The following is a 24001-nucleotide window of genomic DNA, read 5'->3' on the forward strand; positions in this document are numbered from 1 at the left end:
AACATTCGACAATTCTAGTAGAACTCTAAGATGTCTCCTTCTATCTCCAATGTTCTGTGATTCCAATAGGGATGGAAGAAATGGGCTAGAGCTGTAACACTCGTGATTCCCAGTACCACAAGAGTTCGTTCCCTTCTGCAAGAGGACGATTCAATTTTTCAACATGGAATTCTAGGCTCTTTATGATTTAACCTCTAATTGACCTTCCAACCTCAGCTCTTATCCCTTCCCCAGACCTCACCTCAGCCTGCAGTTTCCACAAAGCTTTGTTCCCATTCACTCTGTGCCTTGGTACAGACAGTGCCTTCTACCTGGAATGTCCCTAACTCGACCCTTTTTCTTCTTGAGTCTAGGCTTAAAGGTCCCCTCCTGAGTGAAGACTTCCAGGACCCCTCATCCTTACAGCAGGGTTTGGTGGGCTCCCTTAGCCCTGGATACCGACTGCCTATTACCACACAGGAAATAGGACTGTTGGTTCACTCAGGGCAGCAAACCCAACTGCCAAGGGGCCTGGCAGAGGAAGGAAAGGTTTGAAGCTGGTAGGTATGACAAACTCTAGGCCCCTGTTTTCCCACCTTTGAAAAGAAAATAGGGAAAAATATTGGCTCTAAGGAAAACAACAACCTGAGAGCAATAGTAAATGAACTCTTCTGAATGTTAATGTAACATGAAACAACATTCTATTTCAGAGAATAGGGAATGGTGGGTGGGGACTGAACCTCACTGGAACAGAGTATCTGTCTAAAGGAAGGAGACTCAGCTCCAGCTAATTGTTAACTGGCAGGAATGTGGGTGGGTCCGGTGCAGCCAGCTTGTCCACTTTTTCAAGAAAAACTGGAAATCCAGATTTGCACGTGAACTCTCAATTTTTACATATTACTAACTAAAAACATTAAAGACCCATTGTGATGACTTTCAAGGTTTTCAGGCTGTGGAAACTGTTCTGTGAGGATCTACTTCAACCCATTTACAAGAGCACATCCTATGGGGGAGGCAAGTTTTACATCAGGGCCACTGGTGTGCTGATGGCTGTTAAAGAGGCCCACTCATTCTGCATAGAAATCAAAGGTACTGCAAGGGTTATACAAAATCTTCATAAGAGACCCCTGTCTCTCCCTTAGTTTCCCAGTCTGTAAAATACATACAAAACATATTTGTGAGCCAGTTGTCAAAAAGAATATCACTTACCAAACGGTTGTCAGAGCTACATGCTTTTACCTGCATCATCTCACTGAATTCTCATAACTACTAATTAGGTTTTTACTTAATGAAGACAAACAATTGAAAATGTTTTACTTAATGAAGCAATTTACTTAATGAAGACAAACATTTAAAAAGCCCTTTCTTTCCAAAGTCTTCACTATTTAATCCTCTCCGCAACTCTGGCCTAAGGCAAATAAACCCTTCGGAGATTCCCCCAAGGCAGCCTGACTCCAACAGGATAGCACAGTTTTACCGTTCAACGAATGTATAATGAAAACCATATACGTAATGTAAAAATTTCTAGTAGCCACATTTAAAAGTAAATGACACACGTGAAATTAATTTTAATTATATATTTTATTTGACCCAATATATGCAAAATACTACCAATCCAACATGTAACCAATATAAAAAATTACTGAGATATTTTACATTTTTTTTTCATACTAAGTCCTGGCTGTACTTAACATTACATCACAACCCAATTCCCACTAGCCACATGTCAAGGGCTCAGTAAGCATATGGGGCTAGTGGCCACTATATGAGGCTACGCATTTAGTCTATTTAGGAATCCTGAAATTAAAAGCAAAACCCAGAGCCACCTGTCCCTTGGTTTCAGAGGCCACGCCAAAAAGCAAAATCGTAATGGCAAAAAGTTCTTGAGCATTTACTTTGTGCCATAAAAAGGGCAACTTTTACTACGTGTGTTGCAGATCTTACACACGTTATCTTGTGTCATCCTCGCCACAAGGCGGGTGTACTGCCCTCCTCTTTTGAGTGAGCGAGAGAACTTTCTCGAGTTGGGCGCTCCTCCAGCTCCCGCCACCCGCCGGGCGCCAGCCCCCGGGAGCCATTGGTTCGCCATCATCCTAATCAGGGTCAAGTAAGGAGGCGCAGACTTAGGTCACCTGCAAGCCGAACCGATCTAGGCGGAGAGGGACCCTTCTGGGCCCCTTCTCCTTAGGCTTGGGCTTCCGCTTGGGCTTGGGCTTGAGCGGCGGCTCCGGCACCGACTCCTCCTCCGACCCCTCCTCCGGCTCCTCCTCCGACTCTTCCACTTCTCCTTCTCCTAGAACTGGTGCTCGTAGGCGCCACCAGCCGGAGCCAGCCATTGCACGCTTCGACTGGTCGGCGGGCTGGCGGTAGCCACAGCCTCCTGCTGGGACTCAGGAACGCGAGAGGGCGCCGCTTCCGGGAGCCCGGACTCAGCTTCCGGACGCTCGCGCGCCGAGCTCACCATAGAGAAGCCAGCCTGGACGCCCACTTCCGGCCGTCCCAGGCGCTTTGCTGGCGCTGGTAGGCTGGGGGCCCCCACCGCCCCTCTCCCTCAGGGTCGCGCGGGCTCCGCCCGTTAACGGAAACGTCTTCCTCTTCACCCTCCCCCCTAGCAGACGCTGTGCTGCGCCCACAGCTGCCGGACAAAGGGTGACGTCCAGAGTTGGAGTCATGGCGGCAAGTGAGCCGAGCTTGGCAGTAACCGAGAGCCTCGCGCCGCTGTCGGGGAAAGAGGAAGGGGCCGGCTTGAGCTCAGGCCCGGAGCGTAATTCTACGGGCTCCTCCTCGACTCCTGAGACCCCACCGCCTGCCCCCGAATCGTCCAGCCTCAACGCCGCGGTCCCCGAAGCGAATCCTACGTTTCCCGCGGCGGCCGCCGCCGCCCTGGAGCTGCCCCTCGGGCCCGCACCCCTGGCCTCCGCGCCGTTTGCCGAAGCCGCTCCGCGATCCCCCCCAGGCCCTGGCGGCTCCCGGCCCGGCCCGGAGACGTTCCGCCAGCGATTCCGGCAGTTCCGCTACCAGGACGCGGCAGGCCCTCGGGAGGCGTTCCGACAGCTGCGGGAGCTCTCCCGCCAGTGGCTGCGGCCCGACATCCGTACGAAGGAGCAGATCGTGGAGATGCTGGTGCAGGAGCAGCTGCTCGCCATCCTGCCTGAGGCAGCGCGGGCCCGGCGGCTTCGCCGCCGCACGGACGTGCGCATCACCGGCTGAGCGGCAGAGCTGCGGGCGGCCCGGCCCGGGCGCTCTCTGGACTAGAGCCGTGATCAGATCCGAGGCCCTGAGCCTGGCTCCCTATTACGCGTTAATGAAAAATGAGTTTTGGCAGTTCCTGCAGTCTCGTGTGTCCTTTTCGTTCGTCCTTTATCGTGCTTATTTTCCCGAACCTATTTCCAACCTCCTTTCTGGCTGGTGGCGAACCAAGTTGGGAGTCCATGAGAATAAAGCCTTTGTTTCTCATTCACGTGGCCATCGTTGGCTTTTGTGGGATCATTATGTGTTGGTTAGGCCTGGGCCGCCACATCTGGGAAATTTTTTTCCTGCGCATTCCCCAGCGTCGCACTTGGGTTTCCTTTGTTTTATGGAGTCTATGTAATGAGGGCTCCAGCAGCCTGTGTTCCATCGTCGCCCCTACCTCTCACTAGTTAGAATTTGAGCTTGTTTTCCTAAGAGAACAGATGACAGTGTTCTGTTGTCTTGTAGGTGGCGGTGGGTCGTGCCGGCAAATAGCTGGCTCTACTAGGTGCTTATTTAACTGCCTACTGCTATACCAATGCTGCCACCAGCTTGCTCCATCAGCCTGCCCTTTGGGCACAGACTTCCCCAAAGGCCCAAGTTATAGGGCTATTTTAGTAAGTGTTTAGTGCCGGTGTTTACAGAGATAGGCTAGTTCTTGTTTGTGAGCTCTGGCTTAAGCCTCTATACTCACCTTTCTTACCAAATTTTAAGGCTCTTGAAAGATTTAAGGAGCATATCTGGTGTGAACTAATGGATTGCTACTCACTTTAATGTCTCTCCAACTGCCTCTCTCAACTTTTTTAATAAGCATAATTGTTTAGGAAGGGAAGAAGCAATGTGGCAAGAACAGGGAAGCTCTGCAGTATAACCTTAGAGCCTACTCCATTCCTTGAGTCTTACGCACACCCAGGAAGGAGCTGATTGGGGTTCATAGGCCGTTTGGCTTGCCCTCAGAAGGGTCCTAATTGCAGTGGGTGCCATCTCTTAATATAGGGAAGGCCAGACCTATTTTCCCTGCACTGCTTTCAACAATCAAAAATTGAATAGTCCTGCAGCTCACATCACAAAGCATGAGCCAGACTGGGCTAGAGGGTGGTGTGGGGCATTTTACTTTTGAATATTAAAGACACTTAAATGAATTCAAAAGTATTTTGCATATGTCCTTGGGATTTTGGATTTAAGCCTGCAGCTGCCTCCCTGCAGAAGATACGTCTACTAAGAATGTAAAAGCAGACTTCCTTTAAAAGGTAATGTTTATAGAAAATTAATGCACATTAAAAACAGGGTAGATGGGACTTCCCTGGTGGTGTAGTGGTTAATGAGAATCTGCCTGCCAATTCAGGAGAGACAGGTTCAAGCCCTGGTCCTGGAAGATCCCACATGCCACGGAGCAACTAAGCCCGTGTGCCACAGCTACTGAGCCTGCACTCTGGAGCCCGCGAGCCATAACTACTGAGCCTGTGTGCCACAACTACTGAAGCCTGCATGCCTAGAGCCCATGCTCTGCAACAAGAGAAGCCACTGCAATGAGAAGCCTGTGCACCGCAACAAAGAGGAGCCCTCGCTCACCACAACTAGAGAAAGCCTGCACACAGCAACGAAGACCCAATGCAGCTAAAAATAAATATAAAAAGAAAAATAAATTTATTTAAAAAAAAATAGGGTAGGGCTTCCCTGGTGGTGCAGTGGCTGAGAGTCCGCCCGCCGATGCAGGGGACACGGGTTCGTGCCCTGGTCCGGGAAGATCCCACATGCCGCGGAGCGGCTGGGCCAGTGAGCCATGGCTGCTGAGCCTGTGCGTCCGGAGCCTGTGCTCCGCAACGGGAGAGGCCGCAAAAGTGAGAGGCCTGCAAACCGCAAAAAAAAAAAAAAAAAAAAAAAGGGTCGATAACTATAACAAATGACTGAAACGTAGCAACAAAAACCTGTTTTATTTTTTCCAAATACAGATACAGAAGTTTGCATGTTTTGCAAATATTGCTTCAAAGCAACATTTCTATATACAGCGCCTTCTGTTCTAATAGCGCGTAAACATAGATATGTATCCACAGTGCAATGTTGGCTCATCAAGGGTCCACCTTGCATACACTCATCACTTAAACAAAATGATTAGTCAAACCAGAACTGTTTTTGTCAAGGCAATTTTTTTAATAGGTGGATAGTTTTTCTCAAAAGAAAACTTAGGTAGTGTACATATTTCTAAATGGTAACAGTAATATTTGCAAATAACAGTTTCCAGTGCTCCAGCCTGGGGTTAATTCAACTTGACCCAGGAATTGGGGATGGAGCCCCTCAACATGGCTTTAAATTAGGGAAGCACACTGGGGTTATCAGAACTTGGAGTCACCCCCTGCTTCCCTAAGGACAAAGGTCACAATGAGTGAAATGGGATTATTTCCTTTACAAAAAGCATACAGTAAACTCAATAATGGCCACTTGGCAAAATTAGGGTAACTCAGTTTCTTCTTTCATCTTGAAAAAGACATGAGATTGACTCCCTTAAAGTTACAGCTTCCCCAGAAGTTATGCTCAAATGTGTTTTCAGGAAAGAAAAATCAGTAATCTAATAAGTCACCATACCTCACAGTTGTGGCTACAGAAAATCATCCTGTTTCTTCCCCTTTCAGACAAGCTTCACACAGTTCTTATCATGTGGCCGTCTGATAAATTATGCAAAACACAGATGCCATGCATACTCCTTGAGCGTTTCTTCCCACACCAGAAACACCAACATTAGCAATGGGAAACAACCTCTTACAGAGGAATTGTGTCAGCTTTATTACAGATGTCATAGCCACATGTATTCCCTCTGATGGATGAGCTACAGCAGGTCAACTTGTCCTAAATTCATTTTATATCAAATGGTGAGTTAAATTACTAGACAAAGCATACCTTGAAACAGATCTTGGTACAGAGGGCTTTGTGACCGCAATGACCTGTACCTTAAAGCCTAACCATCCCAAAGGTCACCGGAGATACTGTCATTGCTATTGAGATATTGGCTACTTCACGTTTACATAGTAAATATTTGCAGCATATAACATTACAGATTCATAAACCCATAATTAACTTGTGAGTGTTAATGGATAGATGTGCTTTGATTTTTGCCTTTAGTGATAGGAAAACTAAATGGTAAAATGGGTCACTCCTCAAAGCATGGAACATTTTCTTTAACTTTGCCTAGTAAGGAAAAACAAAACAATTACACGTGGAACCGTAACCTGGAAGAGTAACAAATATTGTCTCAGAAGGTACAAACTGTACCTGGACCTTAAGCAGCATAATCACCTTGATCTCACAAAATAATACGAACAGGAAATTTAAAGTGTTAAAGTATATTAAAACAATTCTGAAAATGCCAACTACTGAACATATACCCTTCGGGGAAGGAGAAAAGCGGCAGCAGATGTAGAATCTGGTTTGTTTACAACAATACAAAGTAAGGTAATTCCCCAAACCACATTCTTTGTAACAAATCTTTACAGTGAGAGTTCAAATTTGGGGGAACCATTTTTTGGACATTAAATAGAACTGGTAAGCTGTCAAGAAGTGGGTAGAAAATGCTGTCCTTTGGGTTCCAGACCCTGCCTGCTTCAGTTTGGAATTCCTCCTAGATTCTTATTACAGTGAGATTCTAGTTCTTCCACAGGCTGTATGGGTTCTGCTACAAAAGACACAACCCAGCCAATTCTGGGGTGAAAGCATACAAAACTTGTCCCCGGTACCATGAAGTCATGCAAGAGAGGTGGTGAGAAAGTGAAGAGTTCTAAGAAGACAGGGCGGCCAAGGCCTCTGCTCCTTCCCAACCTCCACAGAACGGTGAAGTCACGACATTCCCACGAAGCTGGAAAAAAGAAAATGATGCCTGCTGCCTAAATTCATGCCAGGCAGAAAACCAGAAGGCTTGGCATGTGCCCCAACCTGACAGAAAAGTCAATTAAATAAGCTGCAAGTTGAATTTACAACTGTTTCCGACTAAACTTTTTTGGCTCTCATTCCATTTATCATCAGTGGCACGATTTCAAGTGAAGTTTGTGCAAAAAGACTCACTCTCCATTCAACAATGTGCACAGAAGAAGGGAATCCCAAGAGTCTATTTGCTACCTTCTTGGTAGGCTTCGAGATCAGAGTGCCCTCCCTTCCAGCAGCCAAAACGGCCTCTTTGTCCAAGTCCATCACACCCCTGCCCAGATCCCTGAAGTCAGTCGGTGTCACGTGCATTCGGCATGCTAGGTTTATTTATTTAAATATGTGAAGCTCCTCCTGCAGGTGCCCCAGGATTGTGCCCCCATTAGTGTGGGGTGCCCAGTTTCATGTTGAGCAGCAGAGTGCGATCTGTTGCACCTTGCCCAGGTCCGTCAGCAGCTGCTTGATGCAATGCTTGAGCTGCGGAAGCCTGGCCAGAGGCTCTGGGGGCTCCAGCTCCCCAGTGTAGTCCAGCCAGCTCTCCAACACTGTAGGCAGAAGAGAGAGGACCCGGTGAGTTCTCAACACTTGCTCTGCAAGAATTTCAGCACTTTATCCCACCTAACCACTCATGGGGGGCGGGGAGGGAGGGCCATTTCAGGCAACACTGCCTCATCACCCTCTCTGCAAAGTATTACTCCTAGGACAAAGCTCAAATGCTGTAGAGCAGTGCAGTCCAACAGAACTTTCTGCAATGACGGAAATGGGCTATGTCTGTGTTGTCTAATATAGCCACTAGCCATATGTAGCTACTGAGTACTGAAAACGTGGCTAGTGCAACTGAGGAACTGAATTTAAATTTTATTCCATTTTAATTAATTTAAATAGCCACACATAGCTAGTGACTACTGCATTCGTGCAGCTCTATAGTCTAGCCGGCTTGGAAGGACCCACCTTTCTCAGTGTTACCGCCCCATCTTTATAAGGCTTTCCCATGTTGAAAATCAGAGAGCCTGGTGTTTTAGCCTTCTGTGAAGAAAAATTAGAATCTAAAGGGACTTGAAATGGTCTATTTTTGTCTCCATAAATTCTGATCTGCTTCATATTGATTCCTATCATCAGTAGCACAGAACACTCTGATTTTATTTTCTAAGTACTTAATGTAAAATGTCCAGATACTAACAAACTTGACTACAATTAGTTCAATATCTAAAAAGCTGTCTTGCTTCTGAGAGCAGAAATTTCTCTATAGAAAGATATTTGTTCTTCCCCAAGCCACTCCCTTAAGCTCTGGCATTTGCGGAAGGGCCATTCTGGAGCCCTGCACCTCTGACAAGAGCCAGCCCCTCCAGGTAGGCCCTGTGCTTACCCCGGCCTGCCCATAGCCTTTCTAGTCTGTGCACCAACCTCTACTGAGCACCATCTGGACCCTGGAGCCAGAGTGCAGAAAGAGGAAGACCATGCAGTGCCTGTTCCTCAAGAAGCCTGCAGCCTCATACACAATCCTCTGCCCTCCTCAGACCAGCCCTCCATCTTCCTTCCCACCTTTCTAAATCCTTTGTTCCCTGCAAGTTACTTCTCAGGGAAGCCTTCCCCAACTCTACAATCTGAATCTGGTCCCTGTGTCACAGGTGCTATGCTATCACTTGCTCCCCTTTGGAGCACTTATCCTGGTTTATAATTAAACATAACGGGTTGATTTAATTAATATCTGTCTCTAACATAAGATCAAGCTCCATGAGAGCAGAGGCAGAGTCTGCCTTACTCACCATTATATCCCTAACACTCAACTATGCCTGGTACATAGTAGGCTCTTGACAGAGGCAGTGAGAGAATGCAGGAACAGTCCAGCGATATGCCCCACTGAACGCTCGGGCTCCTCAGAGTTCACCTTCCTCCATCAGATTTCTTGTTGGCACTCGGGGGTTCCAAGGAGGAGGAGCCTTCCCTCCTCCTGATCCCAACAAGTACAAGGACTTGAAAATAAGAAATACAAAACTGACTTCTCAGACGGAACTTGAAAACCAAGAGTAAAGGATCAAAGTTAAATGACAGTGACCAGTGACCTCCTGAGCAAGAAAAACTCCATAGTGACCAGTTTCAATACAACAGTCTTATTAAAAAAAAAAGAAAAAGAAAAAGGAGTCCACAGACTAGAGAGAGACAGGAACTGCTCAGCTAAAGAGCACAAGAGTAAATGGAGGGGGGACTTCCCCGGTGGTCCAGTGGTTAAGACTCCATGCTCCCAATGCAGGGGACCCAGGTTTGATCCCTGATCAGGGAACTAGATCCCACATGTCACAACTAAAGATCCCACACGCAGCAACGAAGATCCCAAAGACCTGGCATGCATGCATAAATCTATCTTTTTTAAAAAAAAAGAGTAAATGGAGAAAAGACTCAAAGTTAATGCCGTAAGAGCCCATCTGGGCAGTCAAGGCTGGCTGGGTTGATTCCAAGAGAAAATGTCAGTCAGTCTGTCCTGGGCAAGATGATCCTACAATTGCTGAGAGGCCCCTCTTAAAGCTACTGGAACTACCTCAGATGTGGTTCGGGCTCACCCAAGACGTCCCCCAACACCATGGTGACCCAGCAGGCACGCACAGGGAGAAAAGCATCAGTCAGTGTGCAGACTAGAAGAGCCGAGGCCACTCATAGTGTCTGAACTTGGTTAAGAGGAGTGTTTGGAGCCCCTAAGGTGGAATTCTTCTCTCTAGCAGGAACGAAGAAGACCAGACCCAGAACTGTGGGAGCCAACAGCACCTCCTCTGGACCCCAGCATCCAACAAGCCAGGCTTCTCTCCACACCAGGTGCTGGACCATCACCCCAAGTTTCTCTTTTAAGGAAGCTCAACAGCTTCTCAACAGTATCATGATTCCAAGAAAGGCAGCAGGTTATAAAGGTAAAGTTTCATTTCAAATACAGTCCCCCAGACAATCTAGATAGAGGCCAATGCTCACTAAGGTAACATTAAAAAAAAAAATCTTTCTAATGCTAAAAGATTCAGTATTTTTATGGTCATTAAATATCTTTTATCTTTTAGTTTTATAAGACTGTTCACACAACTACGTAAGTTATTAAATAATGGTTAACACTGAAACAATGACATTTTTTAAAGTCAATACAATAGCCTATCAGACTTTTTAAAAAGGAATATTGTATGTAACTTCCTATAAAAGCTGTTTATCTTGGTGGTATTTAGATGAAATGAAGATAGTAGAAATAAAATGGGATTCTGATGAATCTTTATTAAATACAATGCAAACTCTGTTTACCTGAATAAAATCTTTAAACTTTATAATTGATTTTCATGCTTCCAGTACCTCTCAGAGCCTGGAATATCAGAACAAGAACAGAGTATGTGGCCCCAGATGGAGGACACAAGAGTCCTCTGGAAGGCCAGAGAAGGGAGCCCAGGCTTGTTGTCCTGGCCACACTGATCACTCAGTGAACTCAGGGCTGGAGCAGCCCAAGCTTGGGACTTCCCTGGTGGTCCAGTTAAAGAATGTGCCTTCCAGTGCAGGGGATGTGGGTTTGATCCCTGGTGGCGGAACTAAGATCCCACATGCCTTGGGGCAACTAAGCCCGCACGCCTCAACTAGAGAGCCCACGTGCCACAAACTACAGAGCCCACACACTCTGGAGCCCGTGTGCCACAGCCAGAGAGAGAGAAGCCCGCATGCCGCCATGAAGATCCCGCGTGCGGCAACTAAGACCCAACGCAGCCAAAAATAAAATGGAAGGAAGGGAGGGAGGAAGGGAGGGAGGAAGGAAGGAAGAAAGAAAGAAGGCTCTGACTTCTCCCCTAGGGGCAGGTTCCTTTGGCAACAACAGAACCTTCGCCCTGTTTCCATGGTGCTAAGCCTCTTTTCAGGGACCCAGAGCCAATTCTACCGCCACTGTCTGAAACTCTACAATTTTCAGTCTGGCATTCGATCCTCTTTCAGCTTTCTAATAGCAGGGTTTTTCACAGACCTGGCATCAGCTACAGTTCTAAGGAGCCCAAGGAAACCTTTCAGGAGTGAAAGAGAGACAGAAACACTCTGCCTTCCAGAAATGCCCTCACAATGGACCCTGGACTGGCCTCCCATTCCTGGTTCCGCAGGTTTGCCTCCAGGGCAGGAAAGAAAGCATGAGGGCGTGTCAGGCTCTCGCCCTCGCACTGTCCTCCAACAGGGCCAACCCTTTCCCAGTCGAGCCAGTCCTCTTATCATCCACCCTCAGTCACCCCCTCTGTAGCAGAAAACATCACTCTCTTCAAGGCTCCACTTCAGTCCCAGGAGCTCCAGGAAGCCTTCCTGTTATCACTTCCCCTCACAGCAGCTCTCCTCCCCTGGCCCGGCCTCAGCCATACCTGTGACCCTCGCTTACATAACACATGGCATTTTTCTTCTGAGTTATTTCATCCCCAATTACAGTAATAACAGCCTGGCTGTACTCAGAATCCTCAAACAGAACATTTATTTCTTAATCAGTCTCCTTTCTAAGGATGAAAACAAATAATTAGGAAATAAGAGAATAAGACAACAAACAATCAAGAAGGAAGTCTGACTTCAAAAAGCAAACTGACAACATCCTGGGGATCAAGAGTTCAGTCCTCCAAGCCCATTTGTTACCACTAACATCTGGGACAAATACCCAGGGGCTACATAAATGACTTAGTCAAAGTTCTTAAATCTCTACTGATAAAGAGGAGAAGGCTTCATATTAGATTTTAAGAAAGGCTGAAATAAAAGGTGTTTTCAGGGCTTCCCTGGTGGCGCAGTGGTTGAGAGTCCGCCTGCCGATGGAGGGGACACGGGTTCGTGCCCCGGTCCGGGAGGATCCCACATGCCGCGGAGCGGCTGGGCCCGTGAGCCATGGCCGCTGAGCCTGTGCATCTGGAGCCTGTGCTCCGCAACGGGAGAGGCCACAACAGTGAGAGGCCCGTGTACCGCACAAAAAAAAAAAAAAAAAAAAAAAAAGTGTTTTCAGATCAATCCTCAGACATTCTAAAAGCTCAAATACGTCAAAGTTGCAATTCCCCACAGAACTGGCTTAGTAGAGATCTGCTCAGATCACACATTACCCGCAGGCAGAGTCCAGCTGCTCTTCTGCACACTCTCCTTGGCAGAAGGGACTGGGAAAGTGAGGCAGGACCCCTGACATTGCACAAACCTTAGAAGTGCCCGATCAATACTAAAAGTAAGGCTCTGCCATCTTGAGGGGAGAATGAAGGTGGTGAGACTGACAGAGAGGAGACAAGAACACAGCTGTGCCTGGAGAGCAGCTCATCCCGGTGGGCCCACAGTGGCTGCCAAGTGCAGGGAGCCAAGGAGGGAGCCCTACCGTCCAGCTCCTTCTCAATGGAGTCCATCCTATGCGTGACTTCGTCCTGAAGAGACTCCACGTGCGTCAGCAGGTTAAACTGCCACTGGTGCTGGGAGCTCAGCAGCCCCTCTCCGCCTCTGTCCAGCAGCTTCCGAGCGGGGGCTTCCTCAGGTAGGACCTTTCTGGAGACATATTCCCTCACCTGGGGATGCAACAACATTGAAGTTACTGCATGGAGACAGCTCCCAGCCCCTCTTCCAAACAGCCAGCGTCCACAACCATTTGAAAACCCAGTTGCAGTTTGAATATCCCAACTCTCTACCTCCCTGCCTCGTTCCTCCCCTCTTGGGCACTGGGCAGAAGTGTGCCTGCTGTACTAATAACAACCACCTCAGGGCAGCACAGACCTCTGGCTCAGAGGATCCCACAGCTGCTTCCCAAAGAATGGCCCAATGCCCTAGGCCTGAAGTAGGCCTCACAGAAGGGCTTCCAGAAACCTGAGATCAGAATACAGCAAGGCAAGTGTAGACAAGGGTTAGTATGTGGATGTCAGACAAACTAGCTTTAAATCCTAGCTCCATGTCTCGCTGAATGCGTGTATCTGGATGAGTTACTTCACCTCTCTGGGCCTCTGTTCCCTCATGGGAAAGAAGGAAGTAGTAAATCCTACTTTAAAGGTTCATGAGGATGAAATAGGATAATGTTTATAAAACACAGTGCCGGCCTATGGTCAGCCTGCTATCGATGAAAGAGATTTTTAAGCCCAGCTGCCTTGTTTAGGCCCCGTATTTCCTGATTTTTTCATGATGTGCCAGACACCTCTAGGCAATGTGCCCAGTCTGCATGACCATAAACCTTTTCTGGGGTTTGTGATCGCAACCTTCCATTCACTCATTTGAAATGAAACAGGTTCTACTTAACATTTATTTAGGGGTGACTATGTGCAAAGCCATGTTCTGAGAGCTTTTCACAGATATGCTGCACAGTAACTGAGAGGGCACTACCACTGGCTCCACTCGACAGGGGGTAAGGAGACACGTCTGAGGAGGTGAAGTGACCTGCTCAGAATCACACAGCAAGTGGCTGAGCCCAGACTTGAAACTGGGTCTGTCTCCAAAGACTATGTCCTCACCAGCCTCATCCAGCACTGTTTAGACCCTGGCAAGGATACAGGCTGAACGAGGTATAACGCCCACCCTTGAGGGGCTTCTAACCTAGGATGCTCCCCCTTGGCACGATGCAGCAATGGACTTACGCTGGTGATACCATCCCACAAAGTGAAGTCTGTGAAAGTAAGTATGACAAGGGTGGAGAAGCTCTCAAATCACACAAATCCTCACTGACAACTGAGGACAGGGCAGAATGAGACCAGTGAACACTGGCAAGAGAACACAGGGGGCTCCAGGAGAGAATGACTTGAATAACAAGAAAATGAGAGTACCTCTTGGGAAAACTGATGAAACCAGCAAATATTTTGACAAAATGGACTGTTCCTATGTCAGGGCTGCAAAGTGAAAAGTAAAGCCAGCATAGAATTGTACTGAAAACCTTATGCCTAACAAAACACCTGACTCATTCTTTGCTCGTGGGAAGGATTAGCACCCACGGGCAACTATAAATTGCATTGAAGAAAAAAAACTCACTTTCCTAACTTACTTCCATTTATCAAGTTCCAGTCAACCCTTTTCCCCTGCTACCTCCCACCTCTCCACACTCCGCCCCCGACTCTGCCACTTTGTGGACATTTTTGGGGTTTAAGTGGGCTCCCTTGACTTTGTACTCATTTTAACAGACCAAAAAACATCTATGATAAGCAAATTTATATACAATTTTACAGTAAATACAACTCTATAATAAACATCTTCCACAGAACATTTAGCCCTAGGAGGAGAAGGTACAAGCACCCAAACACCGAATTAAGACCAGTACAAGCGAGCCTCATACCTTTGGGGAGCTGGGTTTGGGGTCACTGTCCCCTCTGCTCCTGTCTTGTTCTAGAGGCCAGCCCAGGCGCGGAGAGAGGGAATCGTCACCATTCTCGTGGAGGGGGTTGACTGCATCGTCAAGGGCAGAGCGCCGGGTCTCCACCACCAGCTTCTGTTCCACAGCAGGGTAGTAGGTGCGGGGCTTCTGGTAGCAGTGCTCGCTGGTGATATATGACTCCTCCACAGACCGGGGCAAGGGCAGGGGCAGAGGCTTCTCCACCGCCCCGTTCAAAGTTCTATAGCTTGGGGCTTCCTCCCTGCTCTTGGCTTCAGTGACATGGATGTGTTTGGAATGAGATCTCCCCTCCGCCAGATGCTGTTTCCAAGGCTGACACCACAGCTGCAGATCAGGATGTTCCCGGCTTCTGTTGGGAGGGCAAACACAGAGAGGGCTTTGGAGTACCTGGGACCACTGCAGGGGCTTTCCAGTAGCGGGGAAGACCTCCCACCTGGGCCAACTGGTACAAGCCACTATTTGCCACACAAGAGGGAATGTAAATCAGCAGCCTCTGAGGAGACCACTTCCAGGCAAGCTCCTGCTGTATCACTCACAGTGAGTGGGACTGGACTTGGGAGTCAGAAGACCTGACTGCATTTCAGCTCAGCCGCTGATTAGCAGTGCAGCTGGCCCAAGTCGCTCAGCCAGCCTCATCCCCGTTTCCTCCTCTGCAAATCTGGCTAACCATCTACCTGTCTGCCAGCAACCACTGAGTTTGCTATAGATGAAGTGAATTAATTTGAATGGAAGTACAGTACTTTGTTGGCAGTAAAGTGCTCTTCAAATGTGACTTACTAAAAATAACCTTAACTTATTAATAAACAGCCATGATAATCCTGGCATGCAATGGCACTCAATTACACAAATCCAGTGGTGACCCGGGAGGGAGGTGGTAACCAGAAGTCATCTAGGCATAGGCCATTAATAACAAAATCTTCTGTTCACACCATTCCAAAGAGGAAAATCTGTTATTAAAGAACAAAGATTCTGCTCCCTTTTTGGGCCACAGACACTTCTGAGAATCTGAAAGCTCTTGCTACATGTATACGTGTACATAAAACTCTGTGTATGACTTCAAGTTTCCCACAATCATTCACCGTCTGACGTTTGACCCAACAGAAGGTCTTTAATTTACTGGATCATGATCAATTGTAAAAAAGGAAAAACAGAACAGAAAATACCAGAATGCACCATTCTAAGTAAGAGTAGGCGTTTGTGAAATTTTAGTTTCAGTTTTGTACATGTGAGTGATATAAAATGTATTTCTTACTGTGGGATATACATTTAAGTTTAAAAGCCACGACTCTAGATAAATTTTACCTTTTTAACTCTTGTTTACCACCCAGAACTTCCATTATAACCTTGGATCATTAAATGAAATGAAAGAAAGGAAAGGAGAAAAGGACGGAGGAAGAAAAACTGGGCTTCCCGAGTAAGGCCCACCAGCTACCGGCAGTTCCTAGCTGGCAGGGGTGTTTGCAAGCAAGTGGAAGGACGGACAGGTGCTACTCACATTTGGTTCACAGATGTGCAGAAATGTGTGGGAGCCTTTCCAACTGTCACAATGACTACTGATTGTCACATATGTGACCTCAGCATTCAGTTCACTGAATTCAGAGATGCTAAATATCCTGTAACGCTCGGTACAATTCCACACATACAGAGAATTATCTCATGGTATAATTGTAAACATTACCTTCACCAGTCCCAACTGAGAAACACTGAAACCAGATCAGCAGGAACTCAGCAGCAACTCCCACATATAGATATCCCCCACCCCACCCCCACACTTTCCTGAAGTCTTCCTGCAGAAATGGAATAGGCCATAAATAGGACAGCAGGGAATGATCTTACAGAACCTAAAATTCTGCTCGCAAGGGGCTACAACTATCCTTTCTCGGCTCTCCCACCCTAGCAATCCCCAATACCACCCCGATCCACTGGGGAAGGAGAGGAAACCACCAGCATCAAGGCAGCCTGGGTCCCTGGCCACTTCCAACAGGGTATCACAGCCTGTACCAGGAACCTAGGATCCCAGGCACACCTCTGAAATCATAATTGCATCAGAGGAAATGGAAGTCTTTGTTCACTTTCAGGTCTACTGTAGCCTGAAATCTGTTAACTTGGAGCATAGAGGCCATAGTATGGGCCTCTTCTTGTACGAAAATCACAAAAGTCTTTGTTTCCTTCCTCCTACAATTTTCACCCTCCCAGCTAAGATCTGAAGCCCCAGCTACTACACAAGGATGACCCTGGCCTTTCTTTGTAAGCCCTGTCAATCATGAAGAAGGTATGCATAGCCATGCGTGTTACTTTTGAAATGACAACATTTGAAGTTATTCCCAGTTTTACTGTTTGCCTTTGAAAATGAATCCACCAGGTCACTTAGGAACAAAATTTCTGAGAATGAAGACCCAGAGCCTGTGATAGCAGAGACTATCCAGGTGTACAGAGACATACTGGGACCACCTTCCTGTCTCCCAGGCTCTTTTCTCCATATATAATGACTAACAAGATCTCCCTACACTCCCCCCTGAACTTCTTGGAGAAGTCAGATTTAATTCCAGTACAAAGTCACTGCTATAAAGATGAAGGATCTAGGGGCTTCCCTGGTGGAGTAGTGGTTGAGAATCTGCCTGCCAATGCAGGGGACACGGGTTCGATCCCTGGTCCGGGAAAATCCCACATGCCGCGGAGCAACTAAGCCTGTGCGCCACAACTACTGAGCCTGTGAGCCGCAACTACTGGAGCCCGCGTGCCACAACTTCTGAAGCCCACACGCCTAGAGCCCGTGCTCCACAATGAGAAGCCACTGCAATGAGAAGCCCGCGCACTGCAACGAAGGGTAGCCCCCGCTCGCTGCAACTAGAGAAAGCCCGTGCACACCAGCAAAGACCCAACACAGCCAAAAATAAATAAATAAAATAAATAAATTTATATAAAAAAATTAAAGATGAAGGATCTAAATGGGGATTCAGAACGAACAAGGTTCTGAAATATGGGGCAGGGCTGGAGCACTGGTATTTCAGTGAGAAGAAAGAGAACACCATCTGACTGAATCCTCAAATGAAAAGAAACACAGCAACATTTACAATCAGGAGCATCGTCTGAGGTTTGCCCTCACCTTCCACCTGTCTCAGTCAATTTCTGGCATCTCGTTAAGAAGAAATTCACTTGGCTTATATGGAGGAAAATTTTCTGATTTTATAAAATGTGAGGGAATACCTAGTCTAAGACATCCAAAACAGGGTCACTTGATTTAGTTCACCTCAACAGATACCGTCACAGTAATGGCTAATTCCCCCAGTAACCATCCTTTCCTTCTCTTACACCCACCTCCACCCTCACTCCTGAGTTTGCTCAGGGCACATGGCCACCTGGCTACTAGCCTCCTGCAGTTAGGTGTGTCCATGAAACCACTTGCTCCCCCTCCTGGGGGTCAGAGCAGAGTGGAGGTACAGATGCATCTGCTTGGACCACGCAGATGAGATTAACCCTAATGGAATGCCAGAGCAGTAAGACAGAAGGAACCCAAGTCCCCACGTCCATAGCTGGAATCTTGGAGAAAGGCCACCTACCTACCTGGCCTGGACCCCTGCCTACCTCTGGACCATGCCTTATGTGAGAAAGAAAATTCCATTTTGTTTAGCCTTTATTTTTTTGGTTTTGTTATAGCAGCTTGGTTTTTACCCAAATCAACATATACTCTTGCTGAATGTGCCCTGCTCAACCTCTCCTTGCCATGTCAATTTTACTTTGTTTCAATTTTACTTTGTCTCCCAATCAAAAATGTTTAGGATGGTAGTTCCCTGGTGGCCTAGTGGTTAGGATTCCAGGCTTTCACTGCCACAGTCTGCAGTCCAGGTTCAATCCCTGTTCGGGGAACTGAGATCCCACAAGCCGCGAGGTGTGGCCAAAAAAACCACGATGTTTAGGATGAATGGATAAACAAAATGTGGTTTTACATATAATGGAATATTATTTAGCCTTAAAAAGGAAGGAAATTCTGATACAACTTACAACACAGACAAACCTAAGGACATTATGCTAAGTGAAATGAGCCAGTCATAAAAAGACAAATACTGTAGAATCCCATTTATATGAAGTACCCGGAGCAGTCAAATTCAGAGAGACAGAAAGTAGAAGGGTGGCTGTCAGCGGCTGGGGGAGGGGAAATGGAGAGAAGTTGCTTAATGGGTACAGAGTTTGTTTTGCCCCACACAAGGAGTTCTGGAGACTGGGTGCAACAGAGTGAATGTACTTAACACTACTGAACTGTACACTTAAAAACGGTTAAGATAGCAAACTTTATATTATGTATATCTTACCACAGTTTAAAAAACAAAACCCAAAAACTCAGAACAGGAACTTTTCCTGGTCGTCCAGTGGTTAAGAATCTGCCTTCCAAAGCAGCGGGCGTGGGTTCAATCCCTGGTCTGGGAACTAAGATCCCACATGCCGCGGGGCAACTGAACCCATGCTCTGCAACTACAGAAGCCCACAGCAAAGACCCAGTGCAGCCAAAATAGAAAAAAACAACTCAGAACGGTACAAAAAAAAAAAAAAGAAAAAACAATCTATAAATACACCATTTCTTTCTCTTTTTTTTCCTAAGGCATTTTATTGTATTTTATTTTTTGGCCGCACCATGTGGCATGTGGGATCTTAGTTCCCTGACCAGGGATTGAACCTGCACCCCCTGCATTAGAAGTGTGGTGTCTTAACCACTGGACCACCAGGGAAGTCCCCACACACTGTATCTTGATTACAGTAGTGTTTGTATATACATTTGCCAAAACTCAATGAACATTTAAAATGGGTGAACTTAATTATATGTAAATTATACCTCAATAGAGTTAATTTTTTTAAAAAAGAATGTTTATCATGTAACTGAGAATCTTAAATAAAAGTCTCAAACTTATCGCCGATTTTGTGGCTTTCCAGTTTCTCATATTTATCCTGCCCTCTGCCCACGCCAAATCAGACTCATCCCCAAAGCTGCAGGTGCCACACTTACTGCAAGATGCTCATCTTGAGCTGCAGGCCATGCAGAACCTCGATCACTCTCTGCACATCGCCGAGAAGCTGGTGGGTGGCCACAATCTTCTTGGCATTCTGGTGGGAATAGTTCTCTTCTAGAAATGCCAGGCCATGCATATGTCCCCTGCTCAACCACTCCTTGTCATACCAGTACTTGAAGCCAGGTCTCTGACCTAAAGCAGTGACAATGAGAGAGTTAATCCTTGGTCTGAAGGAAACCCAGACCATTTCATCATCGCACAATTATCACACAAACTATTGGAAGGATGGACTGGTGTGTTCATTTTGTTCATTCATTCATCCAGTATACATCTACTTGGCACCTACTATATGCTGGGCTCTCTACTAGGTGTTGGGGATAAGGTAGCGAGAAAAGCATATAAATTTCCTGATCTCTGCGACTGGCCAGAGGCAGAGTGGAACTTGGATATCTTGTTAAAGTTAAATCACATCATTCCCTCTCCCACTTAAAACCTTCAATGACTTCCTATCGTGCACAGAAGAAAACCCAAAGCCCTGACTGATCTAATGAGGCTGGCAGGCCCGGGCTCCTTCCTGCCCCCCTTGCCCCACCCTTTCCGGAACACATTCAAGCTCTTTCTGGTCTTAGGGTCTCTGCTCTAGCACCCCTACCCCTGTCTGGAGCACTATTCCCCAAGGCCTTTGCAGGACTGGCTCCTTACCACCTCCTCAGAGAGGCCGTTGGTTACCTCCCAAAGTACGAGAGCCTCTTCCGTGCCTCCTAGTCATTCCCGATCTGAGGGCTTTTGCCCCCTCAAAGCATTCATCCCTACCTAACATGTTCTTGTTAGGTGACTTATTTTGACATCTGTTGCTGGTCCAAACCCCACTAAAAGCCAGAAGAATAGGAATTGTTTTGTTCACGGTTATATCCTCAGTGTCTGGCAAAAGGCATCGTGAATGGATTTATCAAATGGAAAGAAGCCCCAAGTGCCCCTCCAACTGTCACCTACCGCCTAACTAAATGAATGGTCAGCCCCCCACTCCCTGCTCTGGACCTCCATTTCCCATCTGTAACAATGACAGATGAACCAAACAGCTTCAGCGGTCCTGTTCATTACAGGGATCCTCAGGAAGGACTGAAAACACAACCACACGTGACTTGGCACAGTGTTTCCTGCTGTAAAAGCCCAGGGAACAGCTTCCAATCAGACTGTTGTTCACCTCTCAATGGCTATAAAGACCCTAAAATAACCCGGGCAAACCCTATCAAGGTCCTTGCACTCTTTCTGGCTTTTCTAAGACACATGGTGGGGATGCACCTCCACTCTGTTAACAACACCTTTAAGTAACCTTTAAAGAATAGATCTGTTAGGTTAAACTTCTGGCCCAAGACTGCAGAATCGAACATAGTCAATAAATGTGACAGTCACTGAGTGCTCAATTCAAGGACTCTATTCCCAGTCTTGGCAATTTAGTTATAAAAGTTCAGAAAGTGCATAGGGATTGATAAAGATGGTGTGTATGATTTCTAAAAAGAGAAAAGTGGACGGAGAGAGTGAGAGACAATAAAGTAGACAAAAGGTTTTAAATGGTGCCCTAAAGGAGCCCTGGGGATTATGTGTGGAATCTGAGAGGCAGCTGCCACAGAGGTAGCCTGAGCAGCAGGATTCAAAGCAGTACTACCTGTTTTACAAGACAAAGGTCAGAGATACCAGTTGTCATCTCCTATCTAGCACTAACTGTCTGAGTGATCTTAGGCCAATCATGTCCCTTCTGGGCCTGCTGCTTGCCTGTTAAATGTCAAGGCTAAACTAAGTGGTCTCTGAGATCCTGCCCATCAATTATATTCTATGACTTATGGACTAATCTTCTGACCATATTCTTTCCTTGGGATAAAGGGAAAAACAGAGGCAAGATTGCTCTCTGTCTATAGACTAATCTAGCACTAGAAGACACAGTGTCACAATAGAGGTTATCAGGCCCCAGGGGGACCTACTTGCTGGAAAATGAACTGTGGTAGCCCAGTCCCTCCCTATACAACCAGCAAAATCAAGAGACTTGGTCCCACAAGTCAGTTCTAATTCCAATCTGCTTCATGAGATTAGGAAAGTCATTCATTTCCCTGGGCATCAATTTCTTCCTCATAAGCAAAAATAGGAACAGGAGCTCCTACCAGGCCCACCTCACAGGACAAAAAGGAATAACAGAAGCAGAGGCTCTCCAGCGTTGTCTAGCTGTAAGGGGACTGCACCCAAGGGGAGCAACCTTACAGGTGATGAATGGAGACGATGTCACATCCCACTGACAGCAAAACAAGAACCACAGATTTATAATCCACCCCTGAGATTTCTGGAAAGGGGAAGCCAAGAGCCATAGGCCAGCCCTGCGGTCAAGGAACAATGAAACGAACTGATCCTAAGGAATTAATTCACTGCTCTGGGTGGCAGACAGGCTCTTCGCAAACACACCTTTCCCCTCCCCTCAAGGGCGTATCTCCCTTCGAGGTGGCAACGATGCAATGGAAGGCAGATGCCACCAGAGGGAGCAGAGGCCGGTTTCCAACCCTTCAACAGCCCTGAAAAGCCAAGGACAGAGCCCACATCCTCATGAACTCTCAAGAAAAGGAAAAGGTGCTCGCTCTGGCAGCACATATTCTAAAACTAGAACAACAGAGAAAAGATTAGCATGGCCCCTACGCCAGGATGACATGCAAACTGGTACAGCGTTCCATAGTTTATACAGAGTTTCAGTCGTACAAGATGAAAAAGTTCTAGAGATCTGCTATACAACATTGTGTTTATAGTTTATAAAGAATACTGTACTGTACACTTAAAAATTTGTTAAGAGGGTAGAGCTCATGTTATATGATTCTTACCCCCCCACCCCCACCCCCACACACAACAAAATTCTAGCTCAAGGCCTGGCCTTCCACTAGGTGAACCTCTTCATACATGCTCTCTTACTGCCAAGTTCAGGACAGCTGGCCACCAGGTGAGCTAGCAACAAAGGCGAGGAGGAGGCAGAGTCTAGCCGATGCTGAAGAAATGAGTCTCAAGACCACAGACACTCAGGCTGCTTCACCGCCAGCTGTGCTAAGGAAAAGGCTACATATTGTTAATATCCCTGACTCCAGAAATCTCTACCTGGAGGGTCTTGGCAAACATAACAGGTGTATTTCTCAGGCACATTTTCTTCCAGTAATCCCATGCAGACCCCATGCTGCCAGCACTGGCACTCTTCACACTGTTAGAATTAAAGAAGCAATAAAAATTAAACTCAGAAGGAATCCTCCATCCAAAAATAAGACCCACCTGTGGGGGGAAAGGGGTAGTGGGAGGCGGAAGGAGGAGGGAGGGAGAGGAGGAGGAGGAAGTGGGAGCTGAGCTGCAACCACTCTTCCAGAGCAGCCACTAGCCACCTGTGCTTTTAACATTTAAGTTAACAAACTAAGTTTAAAATTCAGTTCCTTAGTCCCACTAGCCACATCTTAAGTGCCCAACAGCCGTATGAGGCTAGTGGCTACTGTACTGGACAGCACAGATGAAGAACATTTAAATTAAACAGTACTGATCTCAGAAAAATGACTATTTTCCCTCCCATTTCTAGAGGCTTTCACTTTTCTGATCACTTTATAAAGAGAGAGGAAAAACTGTTTAAGTCCTTAGAGGGAGGTTAACTTAGAAAGACAAAAAACTGAGTTTGAATTCTGGCTCAGACACTCATTAGCTGTGTGACCTTGCACAGGTCACTTCTCCACCCTGGGCTTCAGTTTCCCCATCTGCAAAATAGGATACTATTCCTACCAGCCGTGTGGGGCTGTTTGTGAGGAATCAATGGGTCACATGTCAAAATTCATATAGTAGAGCCCAGCACACAACTTTTATGTATTAAGAGCCTATTACTGCTACGGATGGGTAGGCTAACTCACTTTGATGCCTCCTGCACTCAACATATGCTAGTGCTTTGCATTTGTTCTTTCTAAACCTTACCAACGGTCACACAGCTGAGAAGACGGAACAGTGGATCAGAACACAAGCCTGGCTGACTGCAAGGCTAGTTCTTTTAACCCCTAGGCTCCACTGCCTTCCCTGGGGAAGGGGGAAAGAGAGAAGGGGCAAGAGGCAGAGAGGGAAAGAAAGGAGCAGAGGATGAGGGCAGCACTGGGAGACAGACGTGTGGCTGGCCTGAGGATAGCAAGCCTGAGGGCTAAGGGTCCAGAGGAGGGAATGGAGAGGAAAAGGATGCCAAAGGAGATACTAGGACACTTGAAGCAATTCCAAACCAGGGCCCTAAACCTTTAACTACCCAACCAAATGGATAGCTCTGGAAAGTGGACAGCGAGCTTCTGATACTGTCTGGAGGGTGGGCCACCAGCCTGGCCACAAGGGAAAAAGCTCACAGTCCTCAGCCACTTGGAGTCAGATAGGCCCCAGGATCAAAGGGCTTTTATGGGCTAATCATATCAGAATCAACAGGGGCAGAGCTGGAAGAGAGACTTCAGATAAGATGCGATCCAGATTCTTCCATTTCCAATGAGGAAACTAAAGGCTCAGAGAGAAAGAAAAGGGTGTGAGACAACAAAGG

General features: G+C 46.9%; 3 protein-coding genes and 1 non-coding gene across 12 annotated transcripts in view; 2 read left to right on the top strand and 2 right to left on the bottom strand.

The window, feature by feature from the left end:
• Nucleotides 1–2434, bottom strand: part of CNBD2 (cyclic nucleotide binding domain containing 2) — a 69913-nt gene extending 67479 nt beyond the window's left edge. For 4 of the 5 annotated variants that reach the window (XM_027078408.1, XM_027078406.1, XM_027078410.1 and 1 more), the window contains exon 1: nt 2112–2434. In XM_027078408.1, the coding sequence (XP_026934209.1) occupies nt 2112–2315 (204 nt within the window). In that variant the 5' untranslated portion in view covers nt 2316–2434. Of the gene's footprint in view, nt 1–1188 lie in introns of all 5 variants that reach the window. The other variant, XM_027078407.1, reaches the window with a different exon arrangement.
• A 106-nt stretch (nt 2435–2540) lies between these two features.
• Nucleotides 2541–3435, top strand: SCAND1 (SCAN domain containing 1). The gene has a single exon (XM_027078412.1). The coding sequence runs from the start codon at nt 2650–2652 to the stop codon at nt 3187–3189; it is 540 nt and encodes a 179-aa protein (XP_026934213.1). The 5' UTR covers nt 2541–2649; the 3' UTR covers nt 3190–3435.
• Nucleotides 3436–5118: 1683 nt separating this feature from the next.
• Nucleotides 5119–24001, bottom strand: part of PHF20 (PHD finger protein 20) — a 134798-nt gene continuing 115915 nt past the window's right edge. For all 5 annotated transcript variants that reach the window (XM_027078414.1, XM_027078415.1, XM_027078416.1 and 2 more), the window contains 5 exons: nt 22561–22660; nt 19431–19626; nt 14375–14780; nt 12449–12632; nt 5119–7667 (listed from right to left, as the gene is read on the bottom strand). In XM_027078414.1, the coding sequence (XP_026934215.1) occupies nt 7525–7667; nt 12449–12632; nt 14375–14780; nt 19431–19626; nt 22561–22660 (1029 nt within the window). In that variant the 3' untranslated portion in view covers nt 5119–7524. The remainder of the gene's footprint in view (nt 7668–12448; nt 12633–14374; nt 14781–19430; nt 19627–22560; nt 22661–24001) is intronic.
• On the top strand, nt 22048–22154 carry LOC113605466 (U6 spliceosomal RNA). The gene has a single exon (XR_003427232.1). It is a non-coding gene; the product is annotated as a U6 spliceosomal RNA (small nuclear RNA).

Source organism: Aethalodelphis obliquidens, unplaced genomic scaffold (genome assembly GCF_003676395.1).
Source record: "Aethalodelphis obliquidens isolate GAN/ISIS:26980383/991018 unplaced genomic scaffold, ASM367639v1 scaffold42, whole genome shotgun sequence".
Taxonomy (NCBI): Eukaryota; Metazoa; Chordata; class Mammalia; order Artiodactyla; family Delphinidae; genus Aethalodelphis; species Aethalodelphis obliquidens.

Bases quoted from the DNA above. Each gene is read 5' to 3' on its own strand.
- SCAND1 (XM_027078412.1), top strand. From the start codon at position 2,650: ATGGCGGCAAGTGAGCCGAGCTTGGCAGTAACCGAGAGCCTCGCGCCG.